This window comes from Marmota flaviventris, chromosome 5, assembly GCF_047511675.1.
Source record: "Marmota flaviventris isolate mMarFla1 chromosome 5, mMarFla1.hap1, whole genome shotgun sequence".
In the NCBI taxonomy this organism is placed as follows: domain Eukaryota; kingdom Metazoa; phylum Chordata; class Mammalia; order Rodentia; family Sciuridae; genus Marmota; species Marmota flaviventris.
In genome coordinates this window covers 116,955,058-116,977,691 of record NC_092502.1, presented here as the reverse complement: position 1 = coordinate 116,977,691, position 22,634 = coordinate 116,955,058, and the positions used below count along the sequence as shown (strand labels likewise).

The following is a 22,634-nucleotide window of genomic DNA, read 5'->3' as shown; positions in this document are numbered from 1 at the left end:
TGTAACCAAAAGGTCTGTAGTTGGGGTGTGTGGTGGTTGTTGAGAAGTAACAAAGTGGCCATCTTCCTGGGCAGGTTGACTACTAGCAAATAATCATTGAATTTTTGAAAATGAAACATGTTGTAATGATATGATTTGCTCAGAAGACATACTAGCAAAACATATTATTTGGGAGTTCAGAAGCTTGTACAACTTTCTATACTTGTGAAGTTTGGGATTTAGAAAATATATCTTTTGTATTTGAAGGGTTTCCTGTAACTGAGGTTAGAATGGGAGTTTGTGTTCTCTTCCCTTCCCCTTTTATTCCTCCTTATCTCCTCCTGCACCCTTTACTTGCATATCTTGGTGCTTGCTCTACTCCTGCTCTTCCTGCTTCTCAGCCTTCCTTTGCCCTGACATCAACTACACACTGTTCTTCCTAAGTCCCACGCTCTCCATCTACCTTCTGGCAATTTTTTGTTTTTCTTCCTGGAAGCATCCATCCAGCCTGAATTAAAGGCTCCTTAAGTAAATTTAGAAAACTCAGGTAGAAATATATAATGTTTTATTATCATCTTTTTTTTTATCCCTTGCTCCAGCTAAGGGGGACTATCTTTATTTCTGCATTTAATTCTCTGACTTTGATATTAAAAAAAATAAGTCTGGACAAAATTTTTAAAATTGTTTTTTATTTAAAAAATTTTAAATATAAAGTAGAGAAAATGATTTGAAATAATTTTTTTCATTAGATAATAATGATGTTTAGTAGATGATTAATTTAGTAGATGATTTAGTAGATGATTAATCTAGAATGATTAAATGTAGTGATGTACTTTCTTTAGGTCCGGATTGAAACAGCCACAACTCTGAAGTTGAATATCCTTTTAAAAATTTAAAAGTACTTTATTACAAAGAAGTTTGTTAACACTTATGAATTATTATATTTTAAATTAATTTGAGTTAATTTAAAATGTAGGTTTTGATTGGTTTATATTTGTTTTAGATATATTCTTATCATGATAAACCTCCTATGAGTTCTCTGTGTTCCTTAACTTCATTTACCTGTTGATGATTTTGAATTTAGAACAGATCAGTTTCTACCGGTAAGAATATTCATTTCCAGATTTTATAACAATTGCAACAAGTGTTGTTTTATAACTGAAATTATGTATATACATGCATAAATAGTTGTTTATTAAAACTGAATTTTAAAATACATTGGATCATTTTGGAGGATCTCACTTTTTTTGTAACTCTTCTGATAAACTTGTTGGAAACAGGTCACTTTTATTGTGTGTAGTTTTGTTTAACTATTTTGTCATTGATTTTGAAGTTAAACACCAACTTTTTCTTTTTTTACAATTATAAAATATCTAATATTTTAATTTATGTGTTACTTTTTTTTTTTTTTTTTTTTTTTTTGGTACCAGGGACACACTGAAGCACATCTCCAGTCCCTTTTTTATATTTTATTTAGAGACAGGATCTTGCTAAGTTGCTGAGGCTGGCTTTGAACTTACTATCCTGCCTCAGCCTCTTGCCTCAGCCTCCAAAATCGCTGAGATTATAGGTATTCCGCACCACACCCATCTCTGTCTGTTACTTTTATTCCTTATATTGTTTCCCTCCATTATTTGGGTTTACATGGGTGAATCTTGACAGTAGATTGCAAATTACTTGAAGAGGAGAATACCAAATCATATTCATCTTTTTGTTATTCACTAAATCCTGAGCACCTAGCATAGTGTTTTCAAATAGTTGATTCTCAGTAAGCATTTGTTAAATATATTAGTAACATTGAAGTGTTAGTGTTTGTTCTTAAGAAGACTAGATGAGAAGAAAATTATATGATAAAATGTCTGTTGTTTATTTATCTTTTTTGTGTTATAGATTGGAAAACTTGTAGAGGAATGAGTTTTTAAAATAATTAATTATTAGATATTTTTAATGAAAGAAATGTTTTAGTATTTTATATAAAAATGAACATTCACCAAAAACAATAATAAAAAATTAACCAGGGGTTGGGGTTGTGGCTCAGTGGGTAGCGTGCTTGCCTTGCACCCGTGGGACACTGGGTTCAATCCTCAGCACCACATAAATAAATAAAATAATAAAATAAAGGTATTGTGTCCATCTGCAACTAAAAAAAAATTTAACCAAATATCTGAGTGAACGAATGGTTTATATAAGTCCCTGTGATTTGTCAGTTTCAAACATAATTTTTATAATGTAGGTGTTCAAAGCCAGACACATGCTATGAGTTTTTTATTTTTTAATAAATGGTCTGTCATTCATAGAATAACAAGCATTTATCTCCCAAAATTTGTATCTCCATGCCACATAAGTTAAAGACCACATCAGATAGCTGGCCATGAGTACAATAATTCATGTTCTTTTTGCTTAAATATATATTACAAAAAAAAAAAAAAAACATTTTGTGATTAGTAATAGAAATATGTGGAAGAAGAGTGAGAATTAGATTTTAAACATTAGTTAATAGAATTAGATTTTAAACATTCATAGTATAGACAGTCTTTTTCTAAACATTCAGTTTGTGGGTGATTAAGATTGTGAAAGAGACACATTTAGTAATAATAAAATAACAAATTAATGTCTTAGATGTATTGGTGGTTGAACAATTTAAAATTGTTACTAAGGTTTTGACTTTCTGGTTATCTTTCATTGCTTCAATATGATTTATTTTTTATTTACGTCAATGTAGATGTAGAGGTCTATACATTTTACTTCTCAATTTTTTTTCCTTTTACCTACAGTATTTGGAGACCATGTTCACACTACTTTTTCAGTTATTACAGCAAGTTACAGAATGTGACACGAAGATGCACGTTTTGCATGTCCTTTCTTGTGTGATTGAAAGAGTCAACATGCAGGTAATTTTGTTATAAAACATGAAAATAAGTGTCAGAGAGGTAAGTAGAATATGTGTAGAATTCATCAATATCTTTGTTTTTCAATCTACTTCTTTTTAAATTAATTTTTTTCTTATAATTGTAGATGGACAGCATGCCTTTATTTAATTTATTTTTATGTGGTGCTGAGGATCGAACCTAGTGCCTCACACATGCCAGGCAACTGTGCTGCCACTGAGCTCCAGCTCCAGCTGTCAGTCTACATTGTTTAAAAGTTAATGTGAAAATTAATGTGTTCAGCCCGGTGCAGTGGGTCACACCGTAATACCAGTGGCTCAGGAGGCTGAGGCAGGAGAATTCAAAGCCAGACTCAGCAACTTATTGAGGCGTTAAGCAACTTGGTGAGACCCTGTCTCTAAATAAAATACAAAATAGGATTGGGGATTTAGCTCAGTGGTCAAGTGCCCCTGAATTCAATCCTTGGTACCTGCCCCCATTCCCAAAAATACGTTCATTAAAATGCATTGGTTGTGATTTTATTTATGTATTTAGAATTTACATGTCTATACATGTTTTTAAAAAATAACTAATAAAAATTGAAATTTGAGAAAACTACATCAACATAGTAGAGGTATTTAGAAAGAAAGTAGAATTTTCCATAACTTAGAAAATCTGGTTTAGTCTTAACACTTTTAAAATTCAGTCCAATTGAAGGCATGGCCACAGGTGTTTGTCAGCAAGTACACATTTTCTCAGGGATCTGTTATTTTACCTTAAAAATTAAATGTGTTTTGCCCACATTATATCTACATTTGGTTTAATATAAAAATGATGTGTAAGGTTGTTATCAGTTATTTGGTTTCTTTTGTTATTCATCTTTGTGAAAAATTGATAACCCTGGGAGCACATTATTATTATCCTGTGGTGGCTTATATCCTCATTCACAACAATATATCTTTGTTTGAAAATCACTGTATTGTGATAGGTAAGATGAAAATCTCAGTGTAGTTTTGATTTGCGTTTCCCTGGTTAATAACGATGTTCAATTTTTTTTTTTTAATCTATTTGTTGACCGCTATATTTTTTTCCTCCTGACAAATGTCTGTTTAGTTCATTTGCCATTTATTGATTGGTTTTTTTGTGTGTGTGGTTTTTGTTTGTTTTTTGTGTGTGTGTTAATTTTTTTTTTGTGTGTTCTTTATATAGTCTGAATATTAATCCTCTGTCAGAAGACTAGCTGGCCAAGATTTTCTCAGGTGGTAGTTTACCGGGGATTAAACTCAGGGACAATCAACCACTGAGCCACATCCCTAGCCCTATTTTGTATTTTATTTAGAGACAGGGTCTCACTGACTTTCTTATTAACACCTTGCTGTTACTGAGGCTGGCTTTTAACTTGAGATCCTCCTGCCTCAGCCTCCCAAGCTGTTGAGATTATATATTTTTATATACCACATATTTCTTTAACCATTCAGTCTGTTGATGGATATTTAAGTTGATTGCACATATTGGCTATTGTGAATAATGCTAAAATGAACTCATAGAGTATGAGTGATCTCTTCAGGATCCTAATTTCAATTCTTTTGAGATTGCTGGATCATATTTTGAGGAACTTCATACCAGTTTTTATTAGGAGATGCAACATTTGACTTCATGGTTTCTCTACCTCATTGGAATATTTTTTGGTTCTCATATTACCACTCTATCTTTAATCCCCAGCCCTTTTGATTTTTTTTTTTTTAACAATAGTGACTATAAGTGATTTTTGAAGCATTGTTTTTGAAGCATTAACTTTAAGTTAGAATGTATATTCTAATAAAAAGCTAAGATTGGGGGCTGGGGTAGTGGCTCAGTGGTAGAGTGCTTGCCTAGCACATCTGAGGCACTGGGTTCAGTCCTTAGCACCACATAAAAATAAATAAAATAAAAGTATTGTGTCCATCTATAACTAAAAAAAAAAATTAAAAAAAGAAAAGTTAAGATTTATATATATGTATATGTATATATATGTATATATAACATATATATATTATGGCTTTCATATGTAACTAGGTTGTTTGATTTTATTACCCCACCTTCTGTTCTTTGGAGTATCTTTTCTATTTTTTATAAACTCAGTCTTATTTTCCTTATCAGTAGATTGTATTGAATTTGGTATGTTGAAACCTATGTTGTTTATATCATAATTGCCTGCTTTAAGTTAATTGAAGTGATCTTAAGTAGGAAACACTTAAGCGAAAGAGTTTTCAGTATTAACTGTGTAATAGTATGATTCAAATTTTGAAAATAACATAGTAGGTGATGAATTTATTACATGAAAGCAAGGTAATAAATACATTTCTTAATATTTGTTTAGTTATATCTCACTGAAATATTTGAACAGATAAATTTAAGTTTTGTTACCACCATCACTAGGAAGGGGAATAAATCCTATAATTGTTTTGCTACCCTTTTAAAGTTCAATGTTGCATACACAGAATAAAGAAACCCTTTCTGAGAGTAATGTTTTATCTTATTTCATAAGATTCGGATAGTGCTAAAGCTATGAATGTCTAATATTTCTGTTTTATGATCAAGGATATCCTTCTCAGTGATTTCAGATACCATGGTCCTAAGCCTGGAGCTGGAACACTGTCCAGCTCTAGTGTAGATCCATTTTACTTTTCAAGAAACACACAGTCAGGCTGTGCTATGTTTTATTTTTTTCCCTCCTCTACAAACAGATTAACTTAATCATAGTGGGCATAACAATTTTATCCTTCAAAAATGGTTTTCTTCTCTTGTTTTCCCACCATATCTTGTTATACCTTTACCATTGCACGTATTATTTTTCACAATAGGGGTTTATATAGTTTCTGTATATAGTTTTTCTTTCCAATGCCTGTCCTAAGTGTCTGAAACTGGGAAGATGCCATCAGATAATTGTTAAATGAATGAACAAATGCTGGTTCTTTTTTGAAACAGTATAATTTGCACTTAGGTAAGCTGTTTTATTAAAAACAAAGCATATATGACATCATTTTCTATTAACCTGTGAGAATGTTTTATATTCATAAAGTATATTTCATTCAGTATATTTGATACTTTAAAATTCTTTTTAAATTATTTGCATCGAGTTCTGGGTCTCCATATAATATCTGATTTATCTTAATATATTTAGTAAATACTAAATATTTGTTGCCTCGGACTTAGGAGTATTTTGTCAGTGTTTCCCAAAGTAAATTGCCTTCTTCACTCATATAATTCTCTTTCTTCCTCCTCTGTTGTGGTAGATACGACCATATGTAGGATGTTTGGTGCAATATTTGCCTCTTCTTTGGAAGCAGAGTGAAGAACACAATATGTTAAGATGTGCTATTTTGACAACGCTTATTCACCTTGTTCAGGTAAGTTACTTCTCCAGAGTGTCTCAAGTATTTTTTGTTCTTGTCAAAAATTTTTCATTGTTTTCCTGTGATTTATGTTAATGGTAGTGGACAGCTTCGCATTTTTCCTTTTTTTTATGTATAACAGTCTTAAAAAACACTTTTTTATGTTTACTTGGGACATTTTTTTGAGGACATTTGAGAGATGTCTTGTACTTTTAAATGATAATTTCTTTTACTAAATGTTGTGCTCTTCGGTGATGACGAACTCTTGATTTCAGTTGTACTGTGCATGCAGTTTTCCTGGTGTTCAGGGCTCTTCTTCATCAACTTACTCTACATTTTTTTTCTCTTTATCTTTGATTTAAAATAAAAAAAAAAATTCCCTTTCATTATCTGGGAAGGCAAGAAAACAGGTGATTGCTTTTGAGGGAAGAGCAGTAGATTTCATTTTATATATTTTGATTTTGAAGTGTTAATAATATATGTAACAGAGAGGAACCTGAAACTTCTGAGAGAGCAACCTGGGTTTTCGTTCACATTTTAAAGTGAATTGTAGGGCTGAGGATATAGCTCAACTGGTAGGTACAGTGCTTTCTTTGCATGCACAAAGCTCTGGGTTCAATCTCCAGCACCACCAAAAAAAAAAAAAAAAAAAATTGTAGTTGTAACATACAGACAGGGACAGGCTTAAGGCCAAGAAGTAAAATATCTTGGTCTGAGGATGCTCAAGTGATTTTATTGCCTTTACTTCTGAGTTTGAATATTTTTCAATTGGGGAGATCTTCCTCTAAATCAAGAATTACAGCTAGGCATGGTGGAGCATACCTGTAACCCCAGTGGCTCGGGAGGCTGAGGCAGGAGGATTGTGAGTTCAGTGCCAGCCTCAGCAACAAGGCCCTAAGCACTCAGTGAGACCCTGTCACTAAATAAAATACAAAATAGGGCTGGGGGTGTGACTGTGACTCAGTGGTCAAGTTTCCCTTAATTCAGTCCTTAGTACCTCCCTCTCCCACCACTCCTCCCAAAAAACAGAATTATTACTGTGAAATTTTTATGTTAGTTTTTATAAACCTTTCTCAATACCTTAACGATTTTGGGATGTGAACTTATTCTTTTCATGAATATTTAAGGAGGAATTTTATAGTTACAAATTTGTATTAGTTTTAGGTAGATGAATAGTGATACAAAATATTTTAAAGCACATTTACCCCTATTTTTATTTTGATAAAATTTAGATAATATAAAATTTGCCATCTTAACCAATTTTAGGTATAACGTTCAGTAATATTAAATACTTAATTGTTGTGCACACACTCTTTTCATCTTATAAATCGGAAATTATACCATTAAACAGTAATACTTCTTTTGCCCCCGCCAAAGCTCTTAAAAAACATGTCTCAATCTGTCTACCCTTTAATTCTTATGATTATTCTATAAAGATTATATTTCTTTAGGGCAGGACCTCTGGCTCGGTGGCATGCATGAGGCCCTGGGTTTGATCCTCAGCAGCACATAAAAATAAAGGCATTCTGTCCATCTACAACTACAAAACTTTTTAAAAAAAAAGATTATATTCCTCTTGTAAAAGAATAAATTTAAAAAAAAAACATAACAGAAGGTTAGCGATCATCTTTAACAGAACTAAGAATGCCTTCCAGATTCTTCATATTATATGTCTGCCAAAATGTCCTTTTAGATTCATTTGGGGAGTTTTGTGAAGAAGATTTAAAAATAAACAACAAGAACAAAAACTCCACCTTTAGTTTCTACTCAGGCAGTACTACTTCAGGGAATCTTAGTAAGCCTGAGAAACCTTGTGGAATGTTTGGGCTCTTTAATCATGGTAACTACCCTGTATGTCTGTATAGGGATGGAGGTGTAAAATAATTACCTGCCCTTTTGAAATAAGCATATAATAATTGATACTAAAATTGAGACTTTAATCATTTGGGACAATTAAGTTTATTGGTAGGTGTCCTTTCTTGAAAACTGTGGTCATCTTTTGGCTTGTAACAGATAATAGTGTAAGCTTTTCTGTGTTTTCCTTCTATATTTTTTACAAAGCTGGAAACCCAGACTTTGGTAGTCTTTGCCTGCAGAAGTCTATAACTGGCTAAAAATGAACTTTCTAGTCTGTAATAGTTGGCTTTAGTGGAAAGAGGTATTTAATTTATGTAATAAAAAATTTGAGGGCCTACAATGTATAGTGCATGATACTAGGAACTTAGATGTAGAAGTAAATAGGGTAGGCTCTTTGTGAGGTGACTATCTAGGAAAATTAACTTTGTCATTAAAGGGCTCTTTTATCAGTGATAATGTGGTGATATGGGAACCTGTGTAGGGTTATCTATCTTGTTTGAAAGATAAAGTGAGGTATCAGCAAAGGCCTCCTGGCAGAGATGGTATCCAAATGGTGGTATTGTAATATGCATGTGTTAAATAGTATATTAAAAGCAGGGAGGGGGTGGATGTTAATGAGATGGTGATTTAGGGATGAGGATGTTAAGGGTATTTTTGCCAAATTGAGCAGCATCTGTAAAACTCCCAAGGAATGAGAGAATGTGGTAGATTTTTATTTCTTTTAATGGTTTATTTATATGGATACGTTAAGGAGTCAGCTTTTGAAGTTGTTTTTTGTTTGTCTTTTTGTGATACTGGAGATTGAACCCAGAGCCTCATATATTACTAGGCAAGGGTACTATCATGAGCCACACCCCCAGCCCTTTTGTTGTTGTTTTTAAGATTTATCACCCACCACCCAACTGAGGGATTCTTTACCACTGAGCTACATCCCAGTGCTTTTAATTTCTATTTTGAGACAGGGTATTTTTTTTTTTTTAGTTGTAGTTGGACACAATACATTTATATCTTTATTTTACATTTACGTGGTGCTGAGGATTGAACCCAGTGCCTCATGCATGCTAGGCAAGCACTCTACCGCTGAGCCCGAGCCTAGCTCCAGCCCCTTGAGACAGGGTATTAATTGCTCAAGCTGGCCTGCAACTTGTTATCCTCCTGCCTCAGCCTCCTGAGTAGCTTGATTACAGGTGTGAACACCTCTACCTGTTTTGAAGATTTTTTTGTTGTTGTTGAAAAGTGACAGTACTTTGCTCCTCTTTATTTCCTGCTCAGTGGAGGAATCTACTTTTCTTATGGATGGATCTTTTTGTTTATAAAATCTGTGTAATGTGCATGTGTTATTTATTCTTGATTTAAATACTTCATCACCTCTTGACTTCCTTACTAGATGAAGATTTAATCCTATTAAACCCTTTGTGTCACTTCCATCCCTCCATTGTCCCTATAAAGTTATTATAAGTTAACTTGGACACGATTATGGGTCAAGTTTTCTAACTGTACAAAGTCTATTTAAGGTATATATTAATTTTCTTTTTTTCATACCATCTTTCCAACAGCTACTTCTTTGCTTAGTATAATAGTTTCTGTTGCTATGTGTCAAATTACCATAAATCTGGTGATTTAAAACAACATCCACTTATTAGGTCATAGTTTTGTAAGTCAGAAATCTGGTATGCCATGTCTAAATTTTGATCAGAGTCTAATGGGCTGAAATTGAGGTATCTGCCAGTCCAAGTTTCCCTGGAAGTCTTTATGGAAAAAAATCTTACCATACTCACTCAGATTGTTGACAGAATGTAGTTCCTTGATCTGTGGTATGAAGGTTCCAGCTTATTTGAGGAATGTGAGCGGGGGAATCCTTTCATTTTTTGTAGACCACACATTCCTTCAACATGGAGAAATTCTTACATGTCAAATCTTCTGAGGTCTTCAATCTCTGACTGCCCTTTATGCAACTATCGAGAGAAAACTCTCTTAAAAAGCTCATGTGAGTAAGTAGGCCTACCTGGATAATTTTTTTATCTTAAGGTCAATTGATAGCAGACTTAATTACATCTGTAAAATCTCTTCCCATTAGTGTCCATGTTAGTATTTGATTGAATAATGGGGAAATGGTATGAGTACTCCAGAGGCGAAACTTAGGTCATCCTAGATTTCTTCTTACTACACTAGTTTTCTATGTAATTGAACCCATATTTTTTTACCTGTTACTTAAACTGTCCTTCAGTATGGTCAGAAACATCAGGCGTTATGTTACTTTCATCATCTTGAAGAAATATGAAATATTTTTATGTGCTTTAGTCTAGACTGGTTTTACTTTGTGCTTAGGCTTAGCTGTTATAATTGGATCCCTTTTTCACTGTCACTTAAAGGATTATTCTTGTTTTTTCTGTGGAATGCCTGTTTTCTATACCTCATTTTGCCATCTTGTTCAATTTCTTCTTTGTGATGATGTCCATGAATGGGAGTGGTATTCTTGTAAAAGATAAACGGAGGTAAATTTTTTTGAGATTTTGCATATGTGAAAATGGTTTTATTCTATTTTCACAAAGTTCAGTAGTTTGGCTACTCATTTTGTGTGTGTGTGTTTAGTTTTTGCCTACTCAGAATTTTTATATAACAGCAGAATTCAATTCATACTACATAAATAGAGCACAGTTTTTCATATTGTACACAAAGTAGAGCCACACCATGTTTTCGTACATGTACCTAGGGTAATGATGTCCATCTCATTCTACCATCTTTCCTACCCCCATGTCCCTTTCTTTCCTTTCCTTCCCCTTTGCTCTTTCTAAGGTTTGTCTGTTCCTCCCATGCTCCCCTCCCCCCATCCCCACCATAAATCAGCATCTTTTTTTTAACCTATAGTTATTTTCATGGGTTTAACATTCCATTTTATTTAAACTTTTTATACAAGTAAAAAAGATACATTATATGTATAAAACTTAATAATTTTCACAAAGTATACATATTTACATAACCAACCAAAAGGTAAGTTACATTGGCAGCACCCCAAGAGCCCTGTTTGTACGCCCATTATTCACTATGCTCCAAAAGGTAACCACTATCCTGCTTCCAACCTGACATTGAATTTTTCATGAATAGAATCATTCAGTAAGCATTTTTTTGTTTGCATGCTATATTTCACTTAGTATAATGTTTGTGAAAATTATCCGTGTTGTGTGTAGCAATCGTTTGTTCATCTGCATTTCTAAACCCTATCCGTTTGGAGAAATGTGTCATAATTTCTCAATAATTCTATTTCCAAAGTTGTTTCCAATTTGGGCTATTAAAATACCATTGAAACAAACACTCTTGTATATGTTTTCTTTTTAATATTTATTTTTTAGTTGTAGTTTGACATAATACCTTTATTTTATTTTTAAATTCTCTAATTTGTTATATATGACAACAGAATACATTACAATTCATATAACACATATAGAGTGTGATTTTTCTTATCTCTGGTTGTATATAAAGTATATTCACACCATTTGTTTCTTCATACATGTACTTAGGGTAATGATGTCCATCACATTACACCATCTTTCCTACTCCAATGCCTCCTCTCTTCCCCTCCCACCCCTTTGCTCTATCTAGAGTTCATCTAATACTCCCTTGTTCCCCCTCCCAACCCCACTATGCATCAGCCTTCTTATATCAGAGAAAACATTCAGCATTTGTTTTGGGAGCATTGGCTTACTTCGCTTAGCATGATATTCATTTATCTGCAAATGCCATGATTTTTTTCTCTTTTATTGCTGAGTAATACTCCATTGTGTATATATACCACATTTTCTTTATCCATTCATCTACTAAGGGACAACTAGGTTGGTTCCACAATTTAGCTGTGAATTGTGCTGCTATAAACATGGATGTGGCTATTTTAAGTCCTTTGGGTATAAACCAAGGAGTAGGTGGTTCCATTCCCAGTTTTTCAAGGAATCTCCATACTGCTTTCCAGATTTGTTGCACCAATTTACAGTCCTGCCAGCAATGTAAGAGTGTGCCCTTTTCCCCACATCCTCACCATCACTTATTGTTGTTTGTATTCTTTTTTGTTTGTTTTTATTTTTGTTGTTTTTTGTTTGTTTGTTTTGTATTCTTTTTAAGATTTTTTTTAAAAATGTTTATTAGTTGTAGTTGGACATAATATGTTTATTTTATTTATTTATTTGTGGTGCTGAAGATCCAACTCAAGGCCTTACATGCGTTAGGCGAGTGCTCTACTGCTGAGCCACAACCCCAACCCTGTTTGTGGGTTTTTTTTTTAATGTTTATTTTTTAGTTATAGGTGGACGCAATATTTTATTTTTTTGTGGTACTGAATATCGAACCCAGTGCCTCACGCATACTAGGCGAGTAATCTACCTCTGAGCCACAACCTCACCCCACCCCCACCCCCCACCCCAGTTTGTATTCTTAATAGCTGCCATTCTGCTTGGAGTGAGATAAAATCTTACAGTAGTTTTGATTTGCATTTCTCTAATTGCTAGAGATGCTGAACATTTTTTCATCTATTTGTTGATTGATTGTATTTCATCTTAGAAGTGTCTGTTCAGTTGTTGGCTCATTTATTGACTGGGTTATTTTGTGTGTGTGTGTGTGTGTGTGTGTGTGTGTGTGTGTTAAGACTTTTGAGTTATTTATATATCCTAGAGATTAGTGCTGTCTCATGTGCCTGTGGTAAAAATTTGCTCCCATTCTGTAAGCTCTCTATTCACTTCACTGATTATTTCCTTTGCTGAGAAGATTTTGTGTTTGAATCCATCCCATTTATTGATTCTTGATTTTAATTCTTGCGCTATAGAAGTCTTATTAAGGTCAGGGCCTAATCCAGCCTGATGGAGATTTGGGCCTACTTTTTCTTATATTAGTTGCAGGGTCTCTGGCTTAATTCCTAGGTCCTTGATCCACTTTGAGTTGAGTTTTATGCATGGTAAGAGATAAGGGCTTAATTTCATTTTGTTGTGTATAGATTTCCAGTTTTCCTAGCACCATTTGTTAAAGAGGCTATTTTTTCTCCAATGTATGTTTGCACCTTTGTGTAATATAAGAATACCTGTATTTATGTGGGTTTGTCTCTGTGTCCTCTATTCTGTACCATTGGTCTACAAGTTTAGTTTGGTGCCAGTACCATGCCATTTTTGTTACTGTCTTTCTGTAGTATCTTTTAAGGTCTGATATAGTGATGCTACCTGCTTCACTCTTCTTGCTAAGGACTGCTTTAGCTATTGTGGGTCTCTTGTTTTTCCAGATGAATTTCATGACTGCTTTTTCTCTTTCTGTGAGGAATGTCATTGGAATTTTTATTGGAATTGCATTAAATCTTTATAGTGCTTTTGGTAGTATGGTCATATTGACAATATTAATTCTGCCTATCCAAGAACAAGGTAGATTTTTCCATCTTCTAAGGTCTTTTTTAATTTCTTTCTTTAGTGTTCTGTAGTTTTTATTGCAGAGGTCTTTCACCTCTTTCGTTAAGTTGATTCCCAGGTTTTTTTTTTTTTTTTTGAGGCTATTGTAAATGGGGTAGTTTTCTTAATTTCTCTTTCAGAGAATTTGTCACTGATACACAGAAATGCCTTTGATTATGGATGTTGATTTTATATCCTGCTACTTTGCTAAATTCATTTATTAGTTCTAGAAGTTTTCTGGTGGACTTTTTTGGGAGTCTTCTATGTATAGAATCATGTCGTTGGCAAATAGTGATAGCTTGAGTTCTTCTTTTCCTTTTTGTATCCCTTTTATTTCTTTTGTCTAATTGCTCTAGAGTTTCAAGGACTGTGTTAAATAGAAGTGGTGAAAGAGGGCATTCCTATCTTATTCCAGTTTTTAGAGGGAATTTTTCTCCATTTATAATGATGTTGGCCTTCGCCTTAGCATAGATAGCTTTTACAATGTTGAGATGTGTTCCTGTTATCCCTAGTTTTTCTACTGTTGTAACATGAAGTGGTGCTATATTTTGTCGAATGCTTTTTCTGCATTTATTAAGATGATCATATGATTCTTTAAGTCTGTTGATGTGATGAATTACATTTATTGATTTCTGTATGTTGAACCAACCTTGTATCCGTGCGATGAACCCCACTTGTTCGTGATGCACTATCTTTTTGATACGTTTTTGTGTTCAATGTGCCAGAATTTTATTGAGAATTTTCACATCTATGTTCATTAGAAAGATTGGTCTGATGTTTTCTTTCTCTGATGTGTCTTTGTCTGGTTTTGGAATCAGGGTGATATTGGCCTCATAGAATGAGTTTGGAAGTGTTTTCTCTTTTATCATCCCTATTAAGTTTGGGCAAATCATATGACTCTAGAAATTTATTGATGCCTTTGATGTTTTCTATTTTATTGGAGTACAAATTTTTAAAATAATTTCTAATTATCTTCTGTATTTCTGTAGTATCTGTTTTGATATTTCTTTTTTCATCATGGATGTTAGTAATTTGAGGGAATATTTTTTTCTCTCTCCTCTTTGTTAGCATGGCTAAGGGTTTATCAATTTTATTTATTTTTTTCAAAGAACCAACTTTTTATTTTAAGTTTTTAAGTTTTTTTTTTTGTTGTTTCAATTTCATTGATTTTTAGCTCTAATTTTAATTATTTCCTTTCTTCTACTGCTTTTGGTGTTGATTTATTCTTTTTCTAGGGCTTTGAGCTATATAACATTAGGTCATTTATTTGTTGACCTTTTCTTCTTTTAAGGAATGAACTCCATGCATTGAACTTTTCTCTTAGTACTGCCTTCATAGTATCCCAGAGATTTTGATATGTTGTATCAGTGTTATTTACCTCTAAGAATTTTTTTAATCTCTTCTTTGATGCCTTTTGCAATCCATTGTTCATTTAATATTATTTAGTCTCCAGGTGTTGGAGTAGCTTTTGTTTTTTATTTTATCATTTGTTTTCAATTTTATTTCATTATGATCTAATATAATGCATGGTAGTATCCCTACTTTTTTGTATTTGCTAAGAGTGGCATAATATGGGTTGTATTTTAAAGAAGGATCCATGTGCTGCTGAGCAGAAAGTGATTTGCTTGTTGATGGATGAAATATTCTGTATATGTCAGTTAAGCCTAAGTTACTGATTTTATTATTGAGTTTTATAGTTTCTTTGTTCAGCTTTTGTTTGGAAGATCTATCCAGTGGTGAAAGAGACGTGTTAAAATCATCCAGAATTATTGTGTTGTGGGCTATTTGACTCTTGAATTTGAGAAGAGTTTTTTTGATGAATGTAGATGGTCTATTGTTTGAGGCATATATATTTATAATTGTTATGTCTTGTTGGTGTATGGTTTCCTTAAGCAGTATGAAATGTCCTTATTTATCCCTTTTTATCAACTTTGGTTTGAAGTGTACTTTATTTGATATGAGGATGGAGACTCCTGCTTTTTTCCGCAATCCATGTGAGTGGTATGTTTTTTTCACCTTCAGTCTGTGGATGTCTTTTCCTATGAGATGAGTCTCTTGGAGGCAGCATATTTTTGCATCTTTTTAAATCCCATGTGCCAGCCTATGTCTTTTGATTGGTGAGTTTAGGCCATTAACATTCAGGGTTATTATTGAGATATAATTTGTATTCCCAACCATTTTTGTTTATTTTTGGTATTTAACTTGACTTGGTCTCTCTTTTGATTAGATTTTCCTTTAGTTTAATACCTCCGTCTGCTGCTTTTCATTGTTTTTCATTTCCTCATGGAATATTTTGCCAAGGAAGTTCTGTAGTGCAAGGTTTTTTCTCATCAAATCTAAAGGTTAATTTTGCTGGATACAAGATTCTTTTTTTTTTTTTAATATTTATTTTTTAGTTGTAGTTAGACACAATACCTTTATTTTGCTAATTTATTTATTTTTTTAATGTGGTGCTGAGGATCCAACCCAGGGTCTCTCACATGTGAGGCAAGCACTCTACCGCTGAGCCACAACCCCAGCCCTGGATACAAGATCTTGGTTGACATCCATTTTCTTACATAGCGTGGTATATGTTTTTCCAGGATCTTCTCTTTTTCAGGGTCTGGGTTGAAAAATCTGCAGAAAATTCCAGTTGGTTTTCCCCTATATGTGATTTGATTCCTTTCTCTCATGGCTTTTAAGATTCTTTTCTTATTCTGTATGCTTGGCATTTTCATTATTATGTGCCTTGTTTGATGTGGATCTGTTGTGATTTTGGTCTTTGTCATCCTGTAAGTGTCCCGTATTTGGTTTCCCAATTCATTCTTCATGGTTGGAAAGTTTTCTAATATTATTTCATTGAATAGATTCTTCATTCCTTTGGTTTGGAACTCTACACCTTCCTCTATTGCAATAACTCTTACATTTGGTCTTTTTATGTTATCTTTCTTGAATGTTTTGCTCATGGTTTCTTACCATCTTCATTGTGTGAACTACATTCTTTTCACGATTATAATTTTTCTTCATTGTCTGAGGTCCTGTCTTCCAAGTGGTCTAATCTTTTGGTGATACTTTCTATTGAGCTTTTAATTTGGTTTATTGTTTCTTTCATTTTGAGGATTTCTGTCCCCCACCCCCAGAACCTCTATCTCTTTGTTGAAGTAATCTTTTGCTTTCTGTATTTGCCTATATAGCTCTATCAAACTGATCTTTTGCTGCCTGTATTTGTTCTCTTATATCATCCTTTAATTTACAGAACATTTTAATTATGTACATCCTGAACTCCTTCTCTGTCATTTCTTCTGATATGCTAGTCATGCATTCTAATAATGTATTATCTTGATTTGTCTGAGGCACTTTTTTTTTCTTGTTTTTTCATGTTGTTTGTGTGTCCTCCCTTCTAGCACCATGGATTGGAGGCATTTCTGTTTTTATCCTATAGGCTTATAGTGCCCCTTCAGGGTTCCAATACCTTTCCTTTGAGGGGAAGAACAATGTTAACAGATCCTAATACAAATATTATTCAACCTTAAACCTAATAGTTGTTAATAAGACGTTTACAGTTTTATCACAATATTACAGAAATGATGAGTTCATTTATTATCTACAATATAAACAGTAGGTTTGTAGAAAGGTTTACAGTTTCTGATGTGGACAAAGAACAGGAAGTGAGGTATAGGAAGAGATGTTGAAGGGGTAAGAGATGAGGAATAGAGTTATTATTTCTTCGGAAGTATGAGAGAGGAATCTAAAGAAGAAGGTTAGGAGCAGGAGAAGAGTGAGGAAGTGATTTTGAGGAGACAAGTAAGTGGGAAGACAATAGAGCACATAAAATAAACACACAAATACTAAGAAAAATAAAAAACGTAAAAATAGGAGGTAAAAGAATATACAACACAACTGTAATATACTATTAAGACATCCCAGTCCTCGGTATCCTAATTTATGCAATGTATTTGGTTTCACAAATGTTGGGAATGTCAAGAGTGGCAGAATAGAGAGGGAGGAAAAAAGAAAAATAAATTTTAAAAGAAGAAGCAAAGACTGTTTTGGTTGGAGATCAGTATCTTTCCTGATTCCCTTCTCATTCAATAGGTGGGATTGTATGTTGTTTGCTGGTATCTCCACCCTCAGGATTGTGAAGGTTGGGAAGGAGGTTCCCACCTCAGGGTGGGAAGGTTGATCTTAGACGTTCAGGGCACCTGGAAGTTGGGTATGGTACCATCTGTCCCCAGTGGGAGACTGTACCCCAAGGATCTCCTCTGGGGCTTGCTCGTGTGATGTGGGTGCCTGGTCTTCTTATATCACCTGTAGATCTCTCAGTTCCTGGTCTCTAAATTTAGTCTCTAAACTGTATCTTGCTCACCCTCTCCCTTTCTACTTCCTATTTGGGGATCTTTCTCTTAGCAGGGATTGTGGGTTGCGCTCTGTCTTTACACCTGTCTTAGAAGGCTGTTTTGTATTGGGCAGTCCTTGTGCTGGGGCGAGGGGTAGTTGGGGGCTATCAGTACCTGCCCAGCCGGTGTTCTAAGCTGAGAGTTGCCCTAACTAAAGATGGCAATGAAGGTGTCCCAAGATGAAAGCGGATTCTTTCTATGATGGACTGTGGAGTTGGGGTTGGGAGGGCTGATAGGTGGCGTTCGGCTATGTATGTCATGAAGCTTTGTGTGGCTGTGGTCTCAATTTTAGAGATTTTTCTTAATTCATGAATGTGTCATCACTTCTTCCCATTTATGGCAATTGTATGATCATCTTCTTTCTTTTTCTTTTTTTTCCTAAGTTAATTTTATATATTTTTGTGCTAGGGATAGAACCTGGGGCCTCATGCATGCTAGGCAAGTACTCAGTCTCTGAGCTACATCCCTAGTCCATTTGTACCGTTTGCAGTCTCATTACGATGTAGGTGTGTATTTATTCCATTGTTCTAGACACCTGGTGAACATTTCAGAATGAAACATGTGTTAGAGGTTTAGATAAATGTATTGTATTTTGCTGATTATTTTTTCCATTTTATGGTTTTCTCTTCTCTCCAAACTTGTAATAACTTAGCTGATGGATATTCTGAATCAGTTCTCTACTTTTTTTTACTGCATATTTCCTGCTTTTTCTTGTCTTTGTGCTTTTATTTTACTTTCTGCGAGATTTTTCTCAATGTTATCTTTTAACCTTTCTATTATGCAATTCTTTTCTGGTCATATTTTAATGTCTGTGACTTATATTTAGAAGAATCTTTTTGTTCATTTCATGTTTATTTTGTGAATGCAGTGTTTTATTATACCAAGGATGTTAAACTTTTCCAAACTTTAATTTCTTTTTGGTCTTGCTTTCTTTCAAGATGCTATTTTCTAATTGTTTTGTCTTATATTTTTCATATTAGATATTTTAATCATATTGTTTCATTCTTAGTTGCTCATTTCTATTTATTAATACTTTTTAGTTGTAGTTGGACACAGTACCTTTATTTTATTTATTTATTTTTATGTGGTGCTAAGGATTGAACCCAGTGCCTCACATGTGCCAGGCAAGTACTCTACTGCTGAGCTACATCTCCAGCCCTCGTTTCTATTTAGTTACTTACTTTCCATCATGAAAAATTTGAAGCAGTATAATGCATCTTTAAACATCTTCCAAGTTCAAGATCTATCAACAGGTTGTATAAATTTAAGAGTGGGTATTGAAAAGCTCAGTGGAGGGGGTGAGTTTCTGTCAGAAGCTTGAAAATGTGGGATTTCTTTTAGATTGATCTGTATTACATTCTGTGGGAAAGCAAGCCGTGTTAATATTTTAATATCTTTTCTCAGTGAAAGATCCCCCAATCTTCTGCCTATTAGTCTAATGTAATCTTCTTGTTTTATATCATCCCCAGCTCTTGATTACATGGAATTTTCTTGTCTTGAGAGTATTTTTTTTTTACTCTTAGCAGAAAACAGTTTTATGCTAGTTCAAGAGAAGAGCCAGTTGTTTATCTTCTTGTTTATGTGAGATCTTGTTATCAAATTGCTTTTTTAAACACCTTCTAGAAGTTTTCTTATTATTAATACTTCTTCACTCATAGTCCCCCAAACACACATATATGCACAGACATAGATTTTTTCAAAATAACTGGCACTACCAGTTCCTGAGTCTTTTGGAAGATCAGTAATGTAAATCAGGCTGCTTCTTACCTTTGTTTTGTGAGGGTTTTTTGTTTTGTTTTGTTTTTTTAACTCTTTAATTTGAGCCTTGGTTGCTTAGTTGTCTGAGTCAGTTACCACTTGTCTTTCTTTCCAGCATCCATATTAAATTACTTTTACTTTTCTAATTCTTTCTTTTTTTCTTATGGTTTTAAGTCCTTAAAAAAAAAAGTCTATATCTTTTTTAGTGTGTTTTAGGAGAGAACAGTAGTAAATGCTTGTCCTGAATCTGTCAGCTTTCTCCAGATAACTAGCATAGTGATTTTTCTGAGTTGTTTGGTGTAGTTAGAACATGATATACAGAACTTGTATATTGGATCAGGAAGGCTAAAATAATATCTTTTGAAGTTCATAGGAAGGATTGTTACGATTTCTTACTTTCTTTCTTTTGTACTGAAGATTGGACCCTGAGGCATTGAGCCACATCTCCAGTGCTGCCTCGCCCCCCTCCCCCTCCTTTAAAATTTTATGTAGAGACAGGGTCTCCCTGAGTTGCTCAGGACCTTACTAAGTTTTTGAGGCTGGCTCTGAACTTGCAATCTTCCTGCCTTAACCTCCTGAGCCATTGGGGTGATTATTTTTATTTTAGAAAAGCTGTCAAAGCCTCACTGAGATTCTTAATTATGAAAAAGGATCTAGATAAGGGTGATGATAAGGATCTAGGTTCAATTTATGGAAAAGAGGGGGAGAGATTTAAAGAATATTAAAGAGGTAGGATTAAGGATTGTTTGGACATGAAGTAAAGTTAGGGATGAATCAGGAAGAGGATAGGATATAATTTATCACTAAGTTTAATGGTTCATGTCACTTGAATGCAGGAAGGAAATGTAGGAAGAGGAGCAATTTCTTTTTCTCTTTTCTTTTTTTCTTTTTTTTTTGGTACTGGATATTGAACCCAGGGTGCTCCATCACTGAGCTACATTTGAGACAAGGTCTCACTAAATTACTTAGGGCCTCGCTGAGTTGTTTGTGGCTAGCCTTGAACTTGAGATCCTCCTGCCTCATCCTCCTGAGTCACTAATGAACAATTTTTTAGGAAGACAATGAGTTGGTTCAGTGTTAAGAGTTTGAGATTCCTTCTGGAAGATAATGTCCTATAGTCATTTGAGTGTCTGGAATTCAGAAAATTGGGTTGGAGGTAATAGATTTAGACATAATCAATGTGTTAATGGGATATGAGAAGAGAACCAAGGGCAGTACCCTGAGAAAGGTCAAATCTAAAGGGTACTGTTCCTGTTTTTTTCTTTAAAAAAATTATAGGTCACAGAAAGTTACAAAGTTAATTTCCTCTTATAAACTGATAAATTTATTTGAGATTTCATAATATGGTAGACAATATCTTATAGTTATTGTGGGTCTCTAGAGAGTTCACATTTTTAAAGCTTCATATCAGGGATTGGGACATCATTCAGTCATTAGATTACAAGGTACTTAGATCTCTTAGTCTTTGACACAGTGTTTGTGTGTTCAGCAGTTATTTACCTTAGTTTTTCTAATGCTAGCATGTTTTGCTTATTTTAGTAGGCTATTGAGTAAATTTTAATTTCCCTGGGAACTTTTTAGTCTACTTGATAATCAAAATGAATTTGACTGTTTTTTTTAATATGTTTTTTTATTTATGTTCCATGAAAAGACTGAACTATGGGGAATGAAATTTAACTTAGTTCTAAGGCCCAGTATACTACTTTATTAGGTAATGGAATTTTTATAGTTCTCTTCCTTAGAAAACTCTTTAATAAGATCTTCTAAATTATTTTTGGTTAGAGAGAAAGCTAAACTTACAGTTAACACATTTAGCAATAAACTTTATGCATTTCTACTGAAAATGTATATGTCCCATAGATGATGATGAGGTGAAAGACAAATATTGCATGATCTTAATATATGAGTCAGAAAAAGTTGAACTAAAAGAAGCAGGAATTAGAGTGGTGTTTTCCAGGGGACAAGGAGGAGAGAAATGTTTTGAACAAAAGTATAAAATTTTAACTAGACAAAAGATTTAAATTAGATTTATTACATAGTGTGATGACTATAGTTAATAATGTACACTCTAAAATTGGAGGAAAAAAAGAACTAAACTGAGGATATATGACATCATAGGGGGAATATGTATATATTTTATGGCATTGTAATTATTTGGGGGATGGGGGTAACCTAGGATGGAATTCAGGAAGACTTGACCCCTGAGCTGCATCCCCAGACCAATTTTGTATTTTATTTAGAGACAGGGTCTCACTGAGTTGCTTAGGGTCTCACCATTCTCCTGCCTCAGTCTCCCAAGCTTCTGGGATTATAGGTGTGTGCCATTATAGGCGAGCATCACCATGCCTGGCTGGCATTGTAATTTTCTGTAAGCTGTATTATTATTTGCATTATTTCCTAAGTGAGTAGGTGTTAGTTAATTTGGTTTTCTTTCTGCCTTTATTAGAGTATAGAGATTATTATGGTTAAGAGATTGATTTGTAATCCTTTTTATTTTCTTCAGAAGTGTTTATAGTATGCTACACCAATGAACCCCCCTAAGATATCAGTAAGCATACTGGAATTTTAGATTAGACTTCTTTTTCATCTTTCATCTTTGTTTTCTTAGATTATTAAAAATAATTAACAAAAAAGCCAAGGCATGTATATTTTTTTACTGCCATTAGGAAGTTGAATAGTATTTTTTGATTCTATTTGTAAACAGCTTTTAATAGTGCATATAATGAGAGCCATCCTCAAAAACTCTTGATTTATTCTTTACAAATTGATTTCAGATATGATAGGTAAATTTTTGGTGGGAGGGAGGGACCTTAGAGTGTCTTATCATAAGTTGTATTTATACTTCTCATAGGGATTAGGAGCAGACAGCAAGAACCTGTACCCTTTCCTGCTCCCAGTTATCCAACTGAGTACAGATGTTTCCCAGCCTCCACATGTCTATCTTCTGGAAGATGGTTTAGAATTATGGTAAGAGGAAAAACTTGATACCATTATTTTTTCCCTGGC

General features: G+C 33.8%; 1 protein-coding gene across 5 annotated transcripts in view; it reads left to right on the top strand.

The window, feature by feature from the left end:
* Nucleotides 1–22,634, top strand: part of Ipo11 (importin 11) — a 202,416-nt gene that overhangs the window by 92,013 nt on the left and 87,769 nt on the right. For all 5 annotated transcript variants that reach the window (XM_071612569.1, XM_071612568.1, XM_071612567.1 and 2 more), the window contains 5 exons: nt 822–855; nt 1,042–1,082; nt 2,754–2,870; nt 6,122–6,235; nt 22,480–22,595. In XM_071612569.1, coding sequence (XP_071468670.1) covers nt 822–855; nt 1,042–1,082; nt 2,754–2,870; nt 6,122–6,235; nt 22,480–22,595 — 422 coding nt within the window. The remainder of the gene's footprint in view (nt 1–821; nt 856–1,041; nt 1,083–2,753; nt 2,871–6,121; nt 6,236–22,479; nt 22,596–22,634) is intronic.